At 48.8% G+C, this 16,396-nt stretch overlaps 1 protein-coding gene across 9 annotated transcripts in view; it reads right to left on the bottom strand.

The window, feature by feature from the left end:
- Positions 1–16,396, bottom strand: part of GRAMD1B (GRAM domain containing 1B) — a 175,017-nt gene that overhangs the window by 57,257 nt on the left and 101,364 nt on the right. Inside the window, exon 1 of one of the 9 annotated variants that reach the window (XM_077893925.1) lies at positions 15,006–15,245. The exons of 6 other annotated variants lie outside the window; for them this stretch is intronic. In XM_077893925.1, coding sequence (XP_077750051.1) covers positions 15,006–15,154 — 149 coding nt within the window. In that variant the 5' untranslated portion in view covers positions 15,155–15,245. 2 more of the 9 variants (XM_077893936.1, XM_077893927.1) reach the window with 2 other exon arrangements.

Raw genomic sequence — 16,396 nt, 5'->3', positions numbered from 1 at the left:
TATCTATTTTCTGAAAACACATGGCAAATCTCTGAGCCAAATGCCCGATAAGCCAAAGAATAAACAAATCCCTTTATTTCCCTGAGACAGGAGCTATCCACTTCCCTTCCAGTCCTCTCCTTCCGCTAGCCAGATCCATTGGTCCCCTGGCCCTCTCCCTGTGGGAAAAGCCAGCATCTGTCCCTATCTGAGAGGGCGGCCTGCCTTCTGACCCTCCAGCCTGCCTCCTCTTCTCTTGCTAACCACTGCTCTGGTCACCAGGCCCCCACCAGGGGCACCCCGGAGCTAAGTTGGTGGGTGGAGAACAGGAGCACATGGCCTGTCCACACCTCCCCCAGAGGCTCCGGCCAGCTCCTCTCCATGACGCACCGCTAATTCAATCCTCTTGCCCTCTTTTCCCCCCAAGTTACAAGACCCTGAACAAGTCTTGGTGGCCAAGGGGACCCCATCGGCTCAGCCCACCCGCTCAGTCCACGGGGCGCCCAGGGCCTACCCCCTCGGTGCTCCAAAGGTCTGCCCAAGCAGGGCTACTGGGAAGGCCGGGAGGAAGGAAGGTGGAGGTGGGGGGGGGGGGGTGGTTTGGAAAAAAAAAAAGCTAGGGAGGGAAAAAGAATCTCTGCAGCATGATGTCACGCTGGCTGCTTTCGGATCCCCCAACACAGAACAGAAGCAAACAACATGGACTCCGGATTTACACTGTCTTGGAAGGTTTGTGTTCTCAGCAGCTCGGAGCAGCCTGCGCCAGCTGGAAAAAGCACACGGCCAGACAGACAGGTCCTCCTCCTTCCAGCCCCCGGGCCGGCTGGCCGAGACCCCCCCGCCCCCGCCCCCGCCCCCTACCCTGGGGTGCAGGGGGGCGGGGGGGGGGCAGAGCCACCCCTCCCCCCGCAAACTGCCCGGAGGAAACAAAGATAGACACGTACACACACGAGCAGGCGGTGAGCACTAACCTGGAAGCCATTAGGAACGGTAGTGGAGTGCAGTGCGAGGAACTCATTCATTCATTCATGCACGGGGCAGTGGGGGGCGGGGGCGGGGAGCGGGGCCCGGGGACGGCGGAGGGCACTCACCTCCATGCCCACCCCGCAGCCCTGGGTCTACCGGGGAAGGGAGTGGGGGCGGGGTGCTCATGAGCTCGGGAGCTCCTCTGGCCGCTCCGCACCGCTCCGAGGGTAAGCACGCCCCCCCCCCGCGATGCCCCCCTCCCCCCCGCCGGCTGTTGCCTGGTGTGGTCGCGCAGCCTACAGAAGTCCCTCTCTCCCTCGCCCTTGCTCCCTCTCCCTCTCTCCCTCCGACTCCTTCACAGACAGCTGTTCTCGGGCCCCTGCACGCACGCGCACGGGCGCACACACACACACACTCAGACACGCACCCCACTTGCGCGCAGACACACTCGCGCTCGCTCGCTCGCTCTCGCGCGCACACACGCCCTGCCGCGGGCCGCTTTACATAATGCACCTCTGCGGGGCACTCAGCTAGCGGCTCTCCACGATGCACGCCCGGTTTGCAGGACAGAGCTGCTGCACGCGCGCACACACACCCCCCACCCCACCCCACCCCACCGCGAGCCTTCGGTCCTCTTCGGCCCCAAATCTGACCACAAAACGCACGATGATGCTCCCGGGAGGTTCTGCGCCCTGTGCGGCCGCCAGTTCTTTCCCAGGTGTTGCCTATTAGGTCAACCTGTATTCAAGGAGGTGAGGCTAAATCAAAAAACGCAGGCGCTGGGCTCAAAATAGAGCATCGCCTCTTTCAAAGGATGACGCTGCTCCCCCTGCCCGGGCCCTGGGCTTGCAGGAGAGGAGGAGGAGGAAGGCGGCCCCCCACCCCCACCCCCACCCCCAGACCATGTCTGTGCAAGAAAATGGCTGAGGGCCTCTTCAGGGTAGCCTCTCCCAGACTTCCAAGACAGCCGGCAGGTTCTTGCAGCAAGGGAAACAGCACTCAAGGACAGCACTTGTGGTCATGACAAAGGAGGCTCATCTGAGTTTTCAGACTCGTAAGCTGCACTTCTTAAAAAGGTTTTTTTTTTTTTTTTTCCTCCCGTCCATTCACTGAAACGCAGTGATTTCAGCAGCACCGACACAGTCCCCAGACAAGTGTTCTTTCAGACAAGTGGCAGTCTCTTCAACAAGATATTAATGAATATTTTGAAAGGCATCTATGGCTCACGAAGCTCTTTGCCAAAATCAAATCATTTGATTTGATCATTTGACAACACTCACCTATCTAGGCCTCGCTATGGCCACATCTAACGTTAAGGATGCTGAGCCCTGGAAGGCTAGAGGGGCCCACAGCAAGAAAGGCTGAGCTGGGAATCCAGATCCCGGGACTGGAAGTCCCATGACAATCAACTACCCAACACCCAGAGCATGACTGTGAGCCTCCAGAATATCACTGTCATCTTTGGGTGGGAGTAGCAGGGGAAGCCCGAACATAAGCCCCAACAAACAAATAACAGAAAGAACGATGGTTAGCTCAGGGCTTCTCAAACTTTAAACCCCTGAGGATCTTGTTAAATCACAGGTTCCGATGCAGGAGGTCTCATGGGAGGGCCCACAAGCTGACCTTTCTCACAGACTCCCAGGAGATGCCCATGTTGCCATCCATGGGGCCACACTTTGGGTAGCAAAGGGTCGGTTTGTGCATTCTCACTCCTTGGATGTTCCTAAAGGACAGAGTTTTGTCTGTCTGTAGCAGCTGCACAGGATAACATACTGAAGGTGAACAGTAATTATATAATCCACTGACGTCACCTTTGTCCTGGTCACCAGACTCGTGCTGGGACTATACTTCTTGGGTATCTGTTGGCAAAACGTCTCACTGTGGGGTGAGAGCCCTATAGACTCAGCATGAAAGGTCTTTCCAGGATTGCTTCTGTCTGCAGCCTGTTGGTAAAAGAGCAGCCTCCTGGTAGCCAGGAAACACAGAGGTTTCAGTGTCTGGCCTCCACTTCATTTACCTAGAGGAAGTTCAGTTCCAAAGAAAGGTATACTGGCAATGCCTTGAAACATAAGCTCTGGGCAGCCCCGGTGGTCCAGTGGTCCAGCGGTCCAGTACCACCTTCGGCCCGGGGTGTGATCCTGGAGACCCGGGATAGAGTCCCATGTCAGGATCCCTGCATGGAGCCTGCTTCTCTCCCTCTCCCTCCGCCTGTCTCTCTCTCTCTCTCTGTCATGAATAAATAAAATCTTAAAAAAAAAAAAAAAAAAAAAAAGAAAGAAAGAAAAACACAAGCTCTGCCCCAACTCTACTTACCCCTTCCTGTCTAGCTCAAGTCTTGCCTCTTCTGAAATACTTTCCTCCCTTTGGAGAGACCAACTCCTTCTTAGAAAGAGCTTAGACTTTGAAGTTGAATCAGCATGCAAAGCTAAGTTTTGCTACTTTCTGGCTCTGTGACCCTGGGTAAATCCATTGACTTCCATCTCAGACTTAGCTTCTTCATCCAAAAAAAGCCAATAGTAGCTCTTTCCTCTCATACACTGTTGAAAAATGATGTAATGAAATAAATCCATGGTGGGATGCCTGGGTGGCTCAGTGGTTGAGAGTCTGCCTTTGGCTCAGGACGTGATCCGGGTCCTGGGATGGAGTCCTGCATCGGGCTCCCTGCGGGAAGCCTGCTTCTCCCTCTGCTTACGTCTCTGCCTTTCTCTCTGTGTCTCTCATAAATAAGTAAATAAAATCTTTAAAAAAAAATGCATGGAAAAGCACCCAAGAAAAGCTGGTACCTCCACCATCACTCCCCTTATAAAACAATAATACACAATCTGGAACTTAATTGGAGTCTCTACTGTTCACTCTGTTGGTTTTTGCTCCCTAAGAAGACTGTAGGCTACTTCTTTCATGTCCCTCCAACAAGAAGGAGTGCTGGGTACAGCACAGGTAGTCAGTAAATATCTTAGTAATGACTGTCCCACCCTCTATTAAGACAGTAAACAAAGGGGTTGCTAGAGTCAACCAGCCAGCGCCCTAGTCTTGACTTCCCCATTCACCTACTACATGACTTTGGACAAATCGGACTAATTTTTCCTACTTCAACTATAAAATGCATAAATTCATCTTTCTTCTGAAATACCTCTATACCCCCCTATTGTGTTAGTACCTTCACTAGTTTAGATTAATAGCAACGGGTTGAAAGGATAGGCTAAGAGACCGGATGATCTTGACTTCACATGCGGGTCCTCTCCATGAATGATTTTTAACTGATTTTTTAACTCTGAAAAGTTAGTCTCACTAAGCTTCAGGCTTCCTCATCTTCAGTCAAAAAATAACAGAATTTTGCTGGACTGTGCGAGGATTAAGTGAGGTAAATACACGTAACAATTTTTTCTCCGGGTCTGACACAGAGCACCAGTCTGATAAATGAAAATATTATTATTATCAAGAAAACAATAGCTGTTAAAAACAACAACAACAATGAAAGATCTTCTAGTGGAGAGACAGGTATTCACAAGCCTTCAACTGAGACTGGACCTAAGAAAAACCTCAGTTTCTTACGTTGCTTGAGGTATGCACATGTTATTTCCCCTCCTCCCCACCTCACCTTTTGGAACATTTTTGTTCTTTGCCAGCCCCGCCCCAAATGGACCTCATTAAATACTAGGAAAGTTAGAGTGCGCAAATCAGAGAATCTGGGCTATGTCTACTGTGTTATAAAATGTAAGCCTATCTTTCATGATGAGAAGTTCCTCCCTTGAGTTTCATAAAACCACAATGATCCGGATAAAATATAGAAGGAGTACCTTCTATGTGCAATGCAACTTGCTAATGATGTGAATAATCTCTTTAATCCTGTCAACAATGTTATGACAACAGGCATCTATCACCCCCATTGTTTCTGATGGGTTTACTAAGAGGTGGAGGTTTGGCTAACTTTCCGATAGTATTTGATTAATGAGGAGTACAACATGTATCTGAAACCTTGGCTGCCTTTCCCACTCTTAACCATTGCATCCTGCATGAAAAGAAGGTGCTACTGAGGGCGCCTAGGTGGCTGACTGGTTGAGCGTCTGCCTTTGGCTCAGGTTGTGATCCTGGGTCCTGGGAGATGGAGTCCCGCATCGGGGGACTGCGGAACCTGCTTCTTCCTTTGCCTAAGTCTCTGCCTCTCTCCCTCTTTCTGTTTCTCATGAATAAATAAGACCTTTAAAAAAGAGAGAGAGAGAGAGAGAGAGAGAGAGAGAGAAAGAAGGTGCTACTGATGTATCATCAGGAGGCCAGGGGCCTCATCCTCCCTGGAATTCAGCACAAACTCTGCAGAGGCCACCGAGCCTAAGAGATAGAAGACCTGTGATCATAAGGGAGCAAACTAGATGCCTGTAGATGCGAAGGAGGCCCCCAGACTCAACATCTGCCTTTTAACAGCCAAGCTATTTGGCACCTGAATTCCCAAACTGCTTTTCTGTAAATGAATTTAGGAAATTGAGGTAAAAGGGAGTATCTTTTTCTGAATTAAACTCTTCCCTTAGAGATATGGAAAACTGACATTAGCTTCTATTTTTGAAAGGAAAAGAGGTTTTCTGAGTCCTGTGCAGTATCAAAAGCACTTTCCAAAGAGCACCCTGGAGGAATGGGGGGGAAGAAACAGAAGTTCAGGTACACCTGCAAATCCAACCCATTCCCATTCAATCCAGCCCCACTCGATCACATTCTTTAAAAAGAAGGTTGGTGTCCACACGGTATCTTGTTCACGTCGGGTGCTTAATAACTGCTGTTGACAAGATTGGGAGACAAAGGATAAGCTCTTATTTTATCTGTGAATCCTATTCTTATCCCAATGAAAACAAAAGACTGGGACGCCTGGGTGGCTCAGCAGTTGAATATCTAACTGCTTTTGGCTCAGGTCATGATCTCGGGGTCCTGGGATCGAGTCCCCCATCAGGCTCCCTGCAGGAAGCCTGCCTCTCCTTCTGCCTCTCTCTCTCTCTCTCTCTCTCTCTCTCTCTCTCTCATGAATAAATGAATAACATCTTTTAAAAAGACTTTATTACATAGTAGGTAGTTTCAAACATTTTAACTAAATCTGAATTTCTTGAATGATTGACAAAAGTGAACCTGATTATATTACTGTTATCATCCAAAACACAGTTGCTTTGGGCAGCCTGGGTGGCTCAGTGGTTTAAAGCCTGCCTCCAGCCCAGGGTGTGATCCTAGAGACCCAGGATCGAGTCCTACGTCAGGCTCCCTGCATGGAGCCTGCTTCTCCCTTTGCCTGTGTCTCTGTCTCTCTCTCTGTGTTTGTCTCTCATGAATAATAAAAACAAACGAACGAACAAAAAAACACAGTTGCTTTTATGAAGTATAAACATCTAGGAGATTCCTGAAGTGTTTGGTAGGTCAAAGAAGGAAAAGGAATGAGAGATCTAACATTTACTGAGAATCTACCATGGGCTAGGCCTGTATTTATTTACTTATAAAACTTCTACTTAATCCAATGAGAAAACTAAGCATGGAAGCCAAGCCTTACCCAAGGTCAAACAGGCATTTCTAAAATCTGTTTTCACCATACCATGCTGTTTCCATAAATAAACACCTATGGAGTAACAGGTGCTTCCAAAGTTACTGCATTTAACCATAACCAGTTACCATCATAATGCTGCATTTAACCCTTGAAACGACACTGCAAGGAGGTAAGTCCCACTGTTTCTACTCAGGCCAGTGACCGATTTATTGTCCCTCAGGTCCAAATCCACCCTCTTTGCCCTGCCTCACGATGCTGGAGCTGTACCCTGTGAACTTCCACCAGCCAGCTAATAAGCCTCACCAGCTCCCCGATGAGAATCTCCAGTTTACCCACCTCTAGCCTGCAGCACCGCAACCTTCTGGGCCACACACTGGGCCACACGCTGGGCCACCACCAGATCCTCTCCAATGAATGGCCTTGCATGGCCCTGCTAAGTCTATTCCTTCACTGGATGCTCTACCTCAACCCTAAAAGCGGTGGCCTCTCCTTATATCTATCATTCCTGCATTCTTCGGAGCTCTCTGTTACTTGTTAATGATTCTTAATAATTAAATCATCCCTGTTCAACTCACAAATGTGCTACCTCTCTCCTGACTGATTCTATGAGACTTTATGGATTGAGCATGTATTCCTTCATGTGATCCTCACATCAACCCTACTTTACAGATGAGGAAAGGGAGATGCCTCAGAACTTAAACAATTTCCTCAGGTCATGCAGACAAGAGACGGAGGAGCCAGGCTTCATCTCCCAGAACTCTGACACCAAGACCATTCTCCGCCACCCTGAAATGCTGCCTCCATCAACCGGTTGCAGCCAAAGAGTGACAAGAGGGCCAAGGACGTGGGGTGGGGGGGGCATAAAAACCCAAGAGTCATCCATGACATTTGCAAGAAAAAAAAAAAAAAGGAAGTTTTAAACTGTTCGCCAGAGAGATCAACATATACCCAAAGAAATCAAAATACAAGGAGGGGCCATCATTAAAGGTCAAGTCAGTCTCTGTAGTGCACAGGAGTGGGGGTACCCTGGTCATCAGGTGCTCCAGAGACGCCATCACTGAACAACTCTTTCCAGATTTAATGCTCAGGATGTTGCCCATGTTTCATGAACCCATCATGCGAGAGAAGTGATAATCCGCACACTTCCACCCTGCCCTGAGTTCCCCCAACCCAGACTCTAATCCACGGAAGCTGGCTTGGGGGGTGTCTGAGAGGGAATATGAATTGCCTCTGACCCAGCTGCAACCCAAGACATGTCATGAATACTGCATCTCTCACATGAGGAGCCGTGATGTCTACGTAATTAAACCCTGAAGCGAGACCTAGGGAGAAAGCAGTGAGGGCACACCCGGCTCTCACACCACCCTCACTCTGTGGTGAGCCTGTGCCAGAGCCCACTCCTTTGCAGCTATAAAAGCCTTCCCTAGAGCCAAACAGGCTCTAGGCATGAGGCTACAAAGACCCAGCCCCTAGCCCACTGGGAATAACACCTGCCAAGCTTAGGGCTCCCTCTACATATTAGGCAAAGCCTTTCAGCATGCATGCCAACTCCTTTCTCGCAATTTCCTTGTAATCCTACGTGAACAGAATAGTTACTTCTGAGTATCTTCTTTTTGTTTGCTAAATGTTCCCAACCATCCATTCTAGATTTTCAACCAGATCAACTGTAAAGCCACTCACTGGTCTATGCTGGTGGTCCCCAAACTTTGCTGCATTTTAGAATCATCCAGAAGCTTTTCTACAATCCCAGTGCCCAGTTACACCCCCTACCAATTAAATCAGAATGTCTGAGGGTGACAGTCAAACATCGGTGGCTTTTAAAGATCTCCAGGTGACTGCAATGTGCAGCAAAAGTTTACACACCACTGGTCTCTATGATTGTAACCTTAATTCTCTAGTAATGTAATACAGAAATTACTTCTGAAAATATAGTCTAATAATCTGTATTTCCTAGAAGTCAATTTTTAAAATCTAAGACATTTTTTTCATCTCTTTTAATGATCTCTCAATTAATAATCGGAACCAATATTCATTGAAAACTATGCGCAAGGTCTTGTTCTATGCACTTTATGATGGTTATATTGGGTTATATCGCAGTTAATCTTATTATTCCAATTTCACAAAAGAGAAATTGAGCCAAAAAGATTATAGGCACATCTGCAAGTTTATTTAGTATACCCAAGAAGTCACTTGTCATGGACTAGAGACTTGAGCAAATTTAAGGAAGTCACATTCTCCTGTGTTTTTTCTCCAATCTTTGGGTTTTAATTCCACCCAATTACATCTGCTCTATCCTTCTGGTTTTGAAAACTGCTCTTTTAAAAGAGGGGACAAGTTTAGGTAAGTTTGGTAATAATCTTCAATGCAATGAAAACCTCTCCTCCTAGATCTGCAGAACTCAAGCAGGTGCACAGCAAGAATCTGTGTTCTGCCGCAGAGAGAGAGCACAAATCCCCACATGTGATCAGAACATTACATCTTGTATGTGGAAAGCTCTAAGTAAGGAACTGGAGTTGATTCCAGAGGAGGAAGAAATGGGATGGGGGAAAATGAGGATAAATCAATCAATGATCATGGGCACCTGGATGGCTCAATGGTTGAGAGTCTGTCTGCCAGCTCAGGTCGTGATCCCAGGGTCCTGGGGATCAAGTCCCTCCCAGAAGGGAGCCTGCTTCTCCCTCTGCCTATGTCCCTGGCTTGCTCTGTCTCTCATGAATAAGTAAATCTTTTTTTAAAAAAAATCAATCTATGAGCACAACTCTATGGGAAGCAGGTGGTAGCAGGAATCTACATGGAGCCCAGAGGGCACAGAGAAACGAAAGTAGAAAAAAAAAGACAGTAACAGGTGGGATTGGCCACTCCAGGGCCAAACTGAGACTGTCACTTAACAGAAAAAGGCAAGCTGTCCTCTTTCCAGGCAATTCTAACTGCCCAAGCAAGAAAACACTGAACCAAGGGACTCCCAGGAGGGCAGCTACAAGTAGAGCTGGAGACCTCTAAAACACGGGCACGGAACAGATCTAATTACTGAATTATGTGAATTAGTTTAATTTAGCCCACAATCCCAGGTTAACATGGAAGAGGATTAAATAATAACACAAACCACTTAGTCAAGTGTTCCTTCTACCACCCAGAGTCACAAGTTCTGGACAGCCACCAGCTACCCACAGACCCTCCACACATGACTGTCTCTGTCAAAGGCAGAGAACACCTGTTTTATAAAAGGGTGATTGTTAGGAAGAGAAGACATAAGGTCATGTGCAAGTCCAAGGGTCCTAGACCATCATCATGTCATGGTTAGCTAGCTGGTATGCTGCTCCCTTCCAGAACCAGGCACTCACTTCTCTAACCCTTTGAACTAAGAGCTGCTGGTGGGTCATGACCAAGCTCCTCCTTGGGAAGGTCCTTGACCAGAGAACAGCCTCACTGAAGGATAATGTCCCCTCTGTGAAGACAGGCTGCACCTAATGGACAGTCCATCATGAGAGGACACGAAAACCTGCCCCTTTGCCTCAATTTGGGATAATGGCAAGGCCATCCCAGAACAGAGCTTTCCATGGAACTGGCCAAAGCCTCCTATAAGCTCATCAAAGTTTAAATCCTTCCTCTGCCCAATCCTGATTCCCTTGCTCACTTACAGGTCTGTTCCCAAGAGCACTTTCCGATAAAGCTCCTGCAAGGCAAATCTGTCTCTGTGTCTTTTCCGGGGCCTCTTTCCACCTGAGACATAAACTAATTTCCACAAAGGAATGTGTGTGAATTGGGAGGCACTGAGGGATATGTTGCTGAAGCATAAGGAAGAGAACAAATCTCAGACCGAAGAATCCACAAAAAGTCTGGGATTTCTAGAGAGCTCTAGACCCCTGGCCCAGACAGATAACCAAGCTAGACCTTCTACCTCTGTCTGCTATGGGATATTAGCAGAGACTAAGCCCCTCTCCAAATCACCTCTCCGAAGAGGTAACTGACCTCTCCTTAATCCTGGATTAAGGTTTTAAAGAGGGAAGCCTGCTTGCCCGTGCCCCAGTTAAGATGTTGACATGTACTTAAGAAGAGATCTTGAGTCCCTCTTGCAACAAGCAGGAGGCTTGGGCCACATGACCATCCCCTCCACCCCCTGCCCATTCTTCCTTTAGCTTAGAGGACCAGGCAGCTTTGGTAGCTAATGGAGCACACGTCACGAAAATTCCATTGCAAGGTCCCTGTGCAACACTGGATGCTGGTGAGAAGAACGGAAGAGTGCTACGACGTGGAGGAAGAGGTAGGGGGACCATGATGAGTTAGGAAGAAATCCTAGTCAAAGCAATGACTGTCCCCAGCCAGGGGTCTTTGGGGCATGCTGGAGAGGCTGCTGTTGTCTCCTACCCACTCCCACATGTCCATATGTCTCAGAAGTTCGGCTGGCCAATGGGGCCAGGCAAGACAGAAAACCCAGATGAAAGCAAAGCACCTGAGCTCATTCCTCAAGCATTCTGACCCAGCTCCTCCTCAAATTAACTCTAACTAACTAAGGGGGGGGGGGCAGGGAGTAACTAAAAGGGCTCTTACAGAGGCACTGAGGTAACTAAAGGGCTCTTACAGAGGCACTGAGAGAACTACCACGATCTCTCTTTCCACAGGGTGGCACAGAAGTATGGACTCCTAGAAGTGCTGTCTAGTGCCTGGCTTTCCACAGACGGACCCAAGCTGCTTTGCGAGGCTGCCAAAAGCTGTTTGGCCTTCCCACTGACGCAGATTATCTGTACCTATGGACATCTTTTCTCAATATCCGTCTTCCCCTTACATGTCCAGCTGGGGCAGTTAGCCCACTCGGTCACCCTCTCCAAAAGGTCTCACTGGGCTGCTAATGCTGCTGCTCCCAAGATGGGCATCCTCAAAGGCAGGGACCCAATATACACTTGGCTCTAGATGAGGACAATGCAGGCTCACGGAGAGTGACCAACATGCTGTAATCCAAACTCACCTTAAAAGAGCGTCCACCTTCACAAGGTATAGGCATCTAGATGAACTAATGTGTGACCTTGGATGAGTCCCACTCTTTCTCTGGGCCTCCTTTCCCTGTTTTAAGAAGGGGTTGGTCTAGATCACCCCCCCACCCAGTTATTTCCTGCTGTGAAGTCCATGATCACTCTTCACCACACACATCTCCAAGTGCTAATAAGCAGCAAAAAGATGAGCTCTCTGAACTCAGAGAGAGACAAGAAAAGGCAGTACTGCTGACCACAGCAGACAGGGCCAGCGACCCAGGCCAGGAGCTCCTGGGTTCCGGTCTCTTTCTACCTTCTCTCTTCTAACCACATTGTTGCCTTGAACTAACTGCCTCTCCTTTTCCTACCTCTGCATCTCCAGAGCTAAAAAGCCATCAGAGTGGCTGTGCTGGGCAGCTGCAAGGTACTTCTCTTTCTAAATTCTAAGCCAGTCCTCATTAAAGGGTTATGGTACTCCCCAACTCTTCTAGTCAAAACCTAATTGGGGCTGGAAGGGGACAGGGAGGGGCAGGAGAGCAGAGGAAGATTAAGTAGCAGACTGGCAAGTGGAGGACACTTACTCACCACATAGGTATGTGAGGACATCCTGGCAGCACCGAACCCTCCAATCAAATCAAATCTAACCAAAATCAAATTCCCTTCTCACAGTCCACACACTGTTGATCACTCAGCCATGTGCCCCAAACCCTGGAGCCTAACACAAGAGGGACTGAAGAATAAGTCCTTGACCTTCTGGCAAGGACCTTTCCTCTACAAAGCTCAAAGGAGTGTGAAAGTCTATTATCAGTAGGCGAAGACTGAAGCTCAGCATGGACCAAAAGTATAATGTGGCTGTAAGAATAATTAAAATAATGTGGGCCTTTCAACAGAAGCAAGTGAAAGAGGTAATAAACTTGCTGCAGTTAATACTGGTAAGAACATACTCAAATAGTACCACACTTTACAAGGTCTACTGCACAGAGAAGATAAATATGAGAGTGTGGGTCTGGAAACCCTGCCGTATACAAAACTGTAAAGTAATTAGATGTTTAGGCTGAGGGATAGATTCCTTAGAGAAAGCAGGGTCTCAAATATTTGAGAAGAGGAAGAAAAGAAAGCAAGCCGAAGGAGGGGGGGGCACCTGGGTGGCTTGGTCGGTTGGTTAAGCATCTGCCTTCAGCTCAGGCCATGATTTCATGGGTCCTGAGATCAAGCCCCACATTGGGCTCCCTGCTCCCAGAGGAGCAGTCTGCTTCTCCCTCTCCCTGACAACCCCCCGCCCCCACACGTGCTATTGCTCTTACTCTCAAATGAATAAATAAAAAGACTTAAAAAAAAAAAAAAAAAAGGCAGCCAAAGGAGGAAAGAAGCTTATTTCTCGTTTCTCCAAGGGGAAGTTATCAGATGGCATAATTGGGTTTGAAATATGAAGGAATACCCTAAGAGTTTTGGCAAGAAACATATGAGGCTGGATAATGGAGGGTAAGCTCCTAAACAAGAGGCTGGCTTCACATCCCCATCACCAGGAGGCTCCAGGTGACCTTGCAAAACCTTCCAACTCGAGACAACATCTGTGGTGGAGAAGCACCCAACAGTAGATGACACTCAGTGAGGCTCTAGTAAATGAACAAGTGCAGGGCCTTCTGATTTTTGTACCGAAAGCCACTAGGGATGTACATCTGTTTCTATTCGGTACCGTCTTCTTCCCCAAATTGAGAGGTGAGGTCTTCCCTCTACTGTTAGGGGACAGAAATACATCCACAGACTCCACCCATCTTCAAAGTAGAAACGCCTTTTGACCTTAGCCCAAATTCCTACCCGCAGCAGTGATCTCCTCTGCAGCTTCTCCAAAGAGAAGAAAAAGAAACCAATCGAACTTTTCCATTAGCCTCCAAAATGATGAATCAATATTCTTAAGTAATAGGGCAGATAGCCAAATCCTTCTCCCAAGGGAGGTTGACAAAATTAGACTCTCAATCCACGGAGGTCCTGTTCCTGCGTATCACACCGTGGGTCTCTGAGCCACCTAAGGTATCAAAAGCCCCACCAAGAACAGAAATAGTGCTGTGAAGCTTCCTGGAAATCTTGTAAAATATGCTCAAGTGGGAGTGAGTGGATGCTAGGAAAAGTCTGCCCACTGCTGCGTTCCCTGTATGCTGACATTTGTAAATCAAGATGGAAAATATCCATGAGACATGCCCTGGAGGACTGGCTTGTTTCCTTCTAAATAATCTAGCATTTGACTCACCAAAAACCCTTGTATCAGGATCTATAAAATACCACTGCCTGGGTGTATAGAGGCATCGGAACCCTCTATTCACCCCCATGGCCTTTTGTCTGAGGATTTTACAGCACACCCTGGGGGCAGGTAGAAGAAGAGTTGAGTCCTCCCAGGTTGGGTGTCTCTCTCCCAACCTCCTCAACCTCATGCCATGTCCGAAAGCAGCTGGATCAATCTGACTCCTGAATGCAAAGAGAAATGACAGAGCACGGGAAGAAAAAGCAGCCATGGAGATGGATACTAGACGTGGAAAACTTGAGTCCAACAGGATCATTTTCAGAAAAGTGGTGGTTGAGCAAAACCAAAAAGTTATAATAAAAACTTGTTTGCATGCTAAACCCCAGTGCCCATTTTGGCTCACTGGTACTCCTGAGGGTAACGCCTCCCACGTAGCCTTGGTCACACACCACCACCCCCTCCCCACCCCCGCCGAGCCACACGGGCCCTTCTGTCCATTCTTCTTCCTTGAGGTCAGAAAGGCTGTACAGAAGGTTCGATTTAACTCAGGGGATTGAGTTGGGTGTGCACAGTAATTAGAATACCTTGTATTTATGTCTGGCTATTTCTGGCCTGCAGCTTGTTTTCCCTTCCGATTCCCTCTGAAGAGGTCAGCCAGCCTTATAGATGTGGCTTCTGGCCTTCTTAGGACAGCATTCCACTGCGCATCAACATCACCTCGCCTAGAGGTGGAAGCCAGGCAGGGATTTTTCTCCTCACTCCATAGGCCAAGAGCCGGGCAGGGCAAATGGCAGGGCCGCCCTCAGAGCAAGTCAAGCAGATGCACCTGAGAATTGCCAGTCATTTGCTGAAGCACACGAGGCCAGCTTAGCAAGGGCACCTTGCCACTAAAAGACTATTCGCATCACGATTGCCAACCTGGATGACCAGTTTTACAACAACAATAACAACAAAAAGAGGGGGTATCTGGATGGCACAGTCGGTTAAGCATCAGACTCTTGATTTTGGCTTAGGTCATGATCTCAGGGTTGTGAGATCAAGCCCCTCGTCGGACTTCACATCAGCACAGACTATGTAAGATTCTCTTTCCCTCTCCCTCTGCCCTTCCTCCCACACACACTCTCTCTCTCTCCTTCTTTCTCTCAAATAAATAAATCTTTAAAAAAAATAAGAAGATTTCACAAACACGGATATAGTGCTACTGACGTGCTAATTCTCTTGGAAGAGCTTTATAAACATCAACTCTGTTCATCCTTGTAACCATCCTATAGAGCAGGTGCTAAGTTATCCCTATTTTACAGGTAAGAAAACTGAGGCACCGAGAGGTTGACACGCTTACCCAAGATCATAGAGACAGTAGCTGGTGGGGCCAGGATTCAAACCCAGGGGCCTGGCTCTAGGATATCTGCTCCTAACCACAAAGGAGAGGCTCCCTTGCTCAAATTCATGAGCCCCGTGCATGCAGTGTGATTCAGTTTGTCCCCACATGATCCTGATGGCCAGTCAGGTTTGGCGATTATTACGTTAGTGGCTCTCAGACAACCGTGTCCCTGTTGATATCCAGTCCTAGACCCCAAAAGTTCTGGAACTGGAACCCAGAATGTGTAGTTTCAACAAGCACCTAAAATGGTTCTAGTGCAGGTGGCTCACAAAAGGCACTAGGAGAAAACCAGTCCTATCACCTCACCCCACTCACCTGGGACAAGTAAACAACTCCCTGGGGCACCTCGCTGGGCCGCATAGACCATTCATCCCCGGCTGGATGGCTGCCCTGGGGGAGGAGGAGGGCTGTTCGGTCCTTCTGACAGTGGAGAGGGCAGGAGGGTGGGGACCAAAGACAGCCCACCGTCCCCCCACATTTGACAGGCTACCCATCGGAGGGGGACACACGGTTGGTAACGGGAAAAGGAAAAAAAAAAAAAAAGACTGGGCGGTCTGGGCCCCCATCTCCCGTTGCCAGAACAATGGCCTCTTCAAATCCCTGGCATCTGAACTGGCAGGCGGCCACCAGGAAAGAAAAGAGCTCGCTGTCCCTTTAAGGACGCCCTCTCTCCACAAAGGTCAGAAATGCCAGCTCAGCCTGCCCAGCGGCTGCCGTTGGGCCACTTTGGTGCCCCAGGGCCCAGGGCCACGCTCCCCCTTCCAGCCGGTTCTCTGGGCACCTGCTGTCTTTGGAAAAAGGCAGAGCACCTGGGCCACAGCTGCTGCTCCCAACCAGGCTCTGCGATCCATCGGGCAGGAGCTGCTGCTTGGAAGAAACCCAAGACCTCGTGTTCCTTCTCCAAATCATTCCCCCGGGAGAGTTGGTCCCAAGAAAGTGGGGCTTGGGACCCAAGGTCGGAGCCAGGAACTGCAGGAGGAGGGATGGGGTCAAAAAGAAAACTGACCGAGGAATGGACGCTCCAAGAGCAACATGGTATTTCATCCAGAAGGGCAAAAGGCTGACGGATGAACGATCCAGAAATCACAAAGAGATGGGGGTAGGGGGTGGAGGGTGGGGGGACCGGGGAGAGGCCGGGCAGGAAAGCAGGGCAGGGGTAGGGCGAGGGCCTTCCTCCTACAGATGGGGTTCGAGTGCCGCCACGTTATGTAACCCGGGCGCCTTCCCTAATTTCCCTGTTTCTCTGAAATTTGGCATATACTGAACAGTACAGAAATATTAGAAACTAATAGTGTTTGTTATTAGGGTACTTGGCCACCCCGTGTGGGTCTCACAGGCAGCTCAGGGAG

This window comes from Canis aureus, chromosome 3 (assembly GCF_053574225.1).
Source record: "Canis aureus isolate CA01 chromosome 3, VMU_Caureus_v.1.0, whole genome shotgun sequence".
Classification (NCBI taxonomy): Eukaryota; Metazoa; Chordata; class Mammalia; order Carnivora; family Canidae; genus Canis; species Canis aureus.
This window is presented reverse-complemented; position numbering and strand designations above follow the sequence as displayed.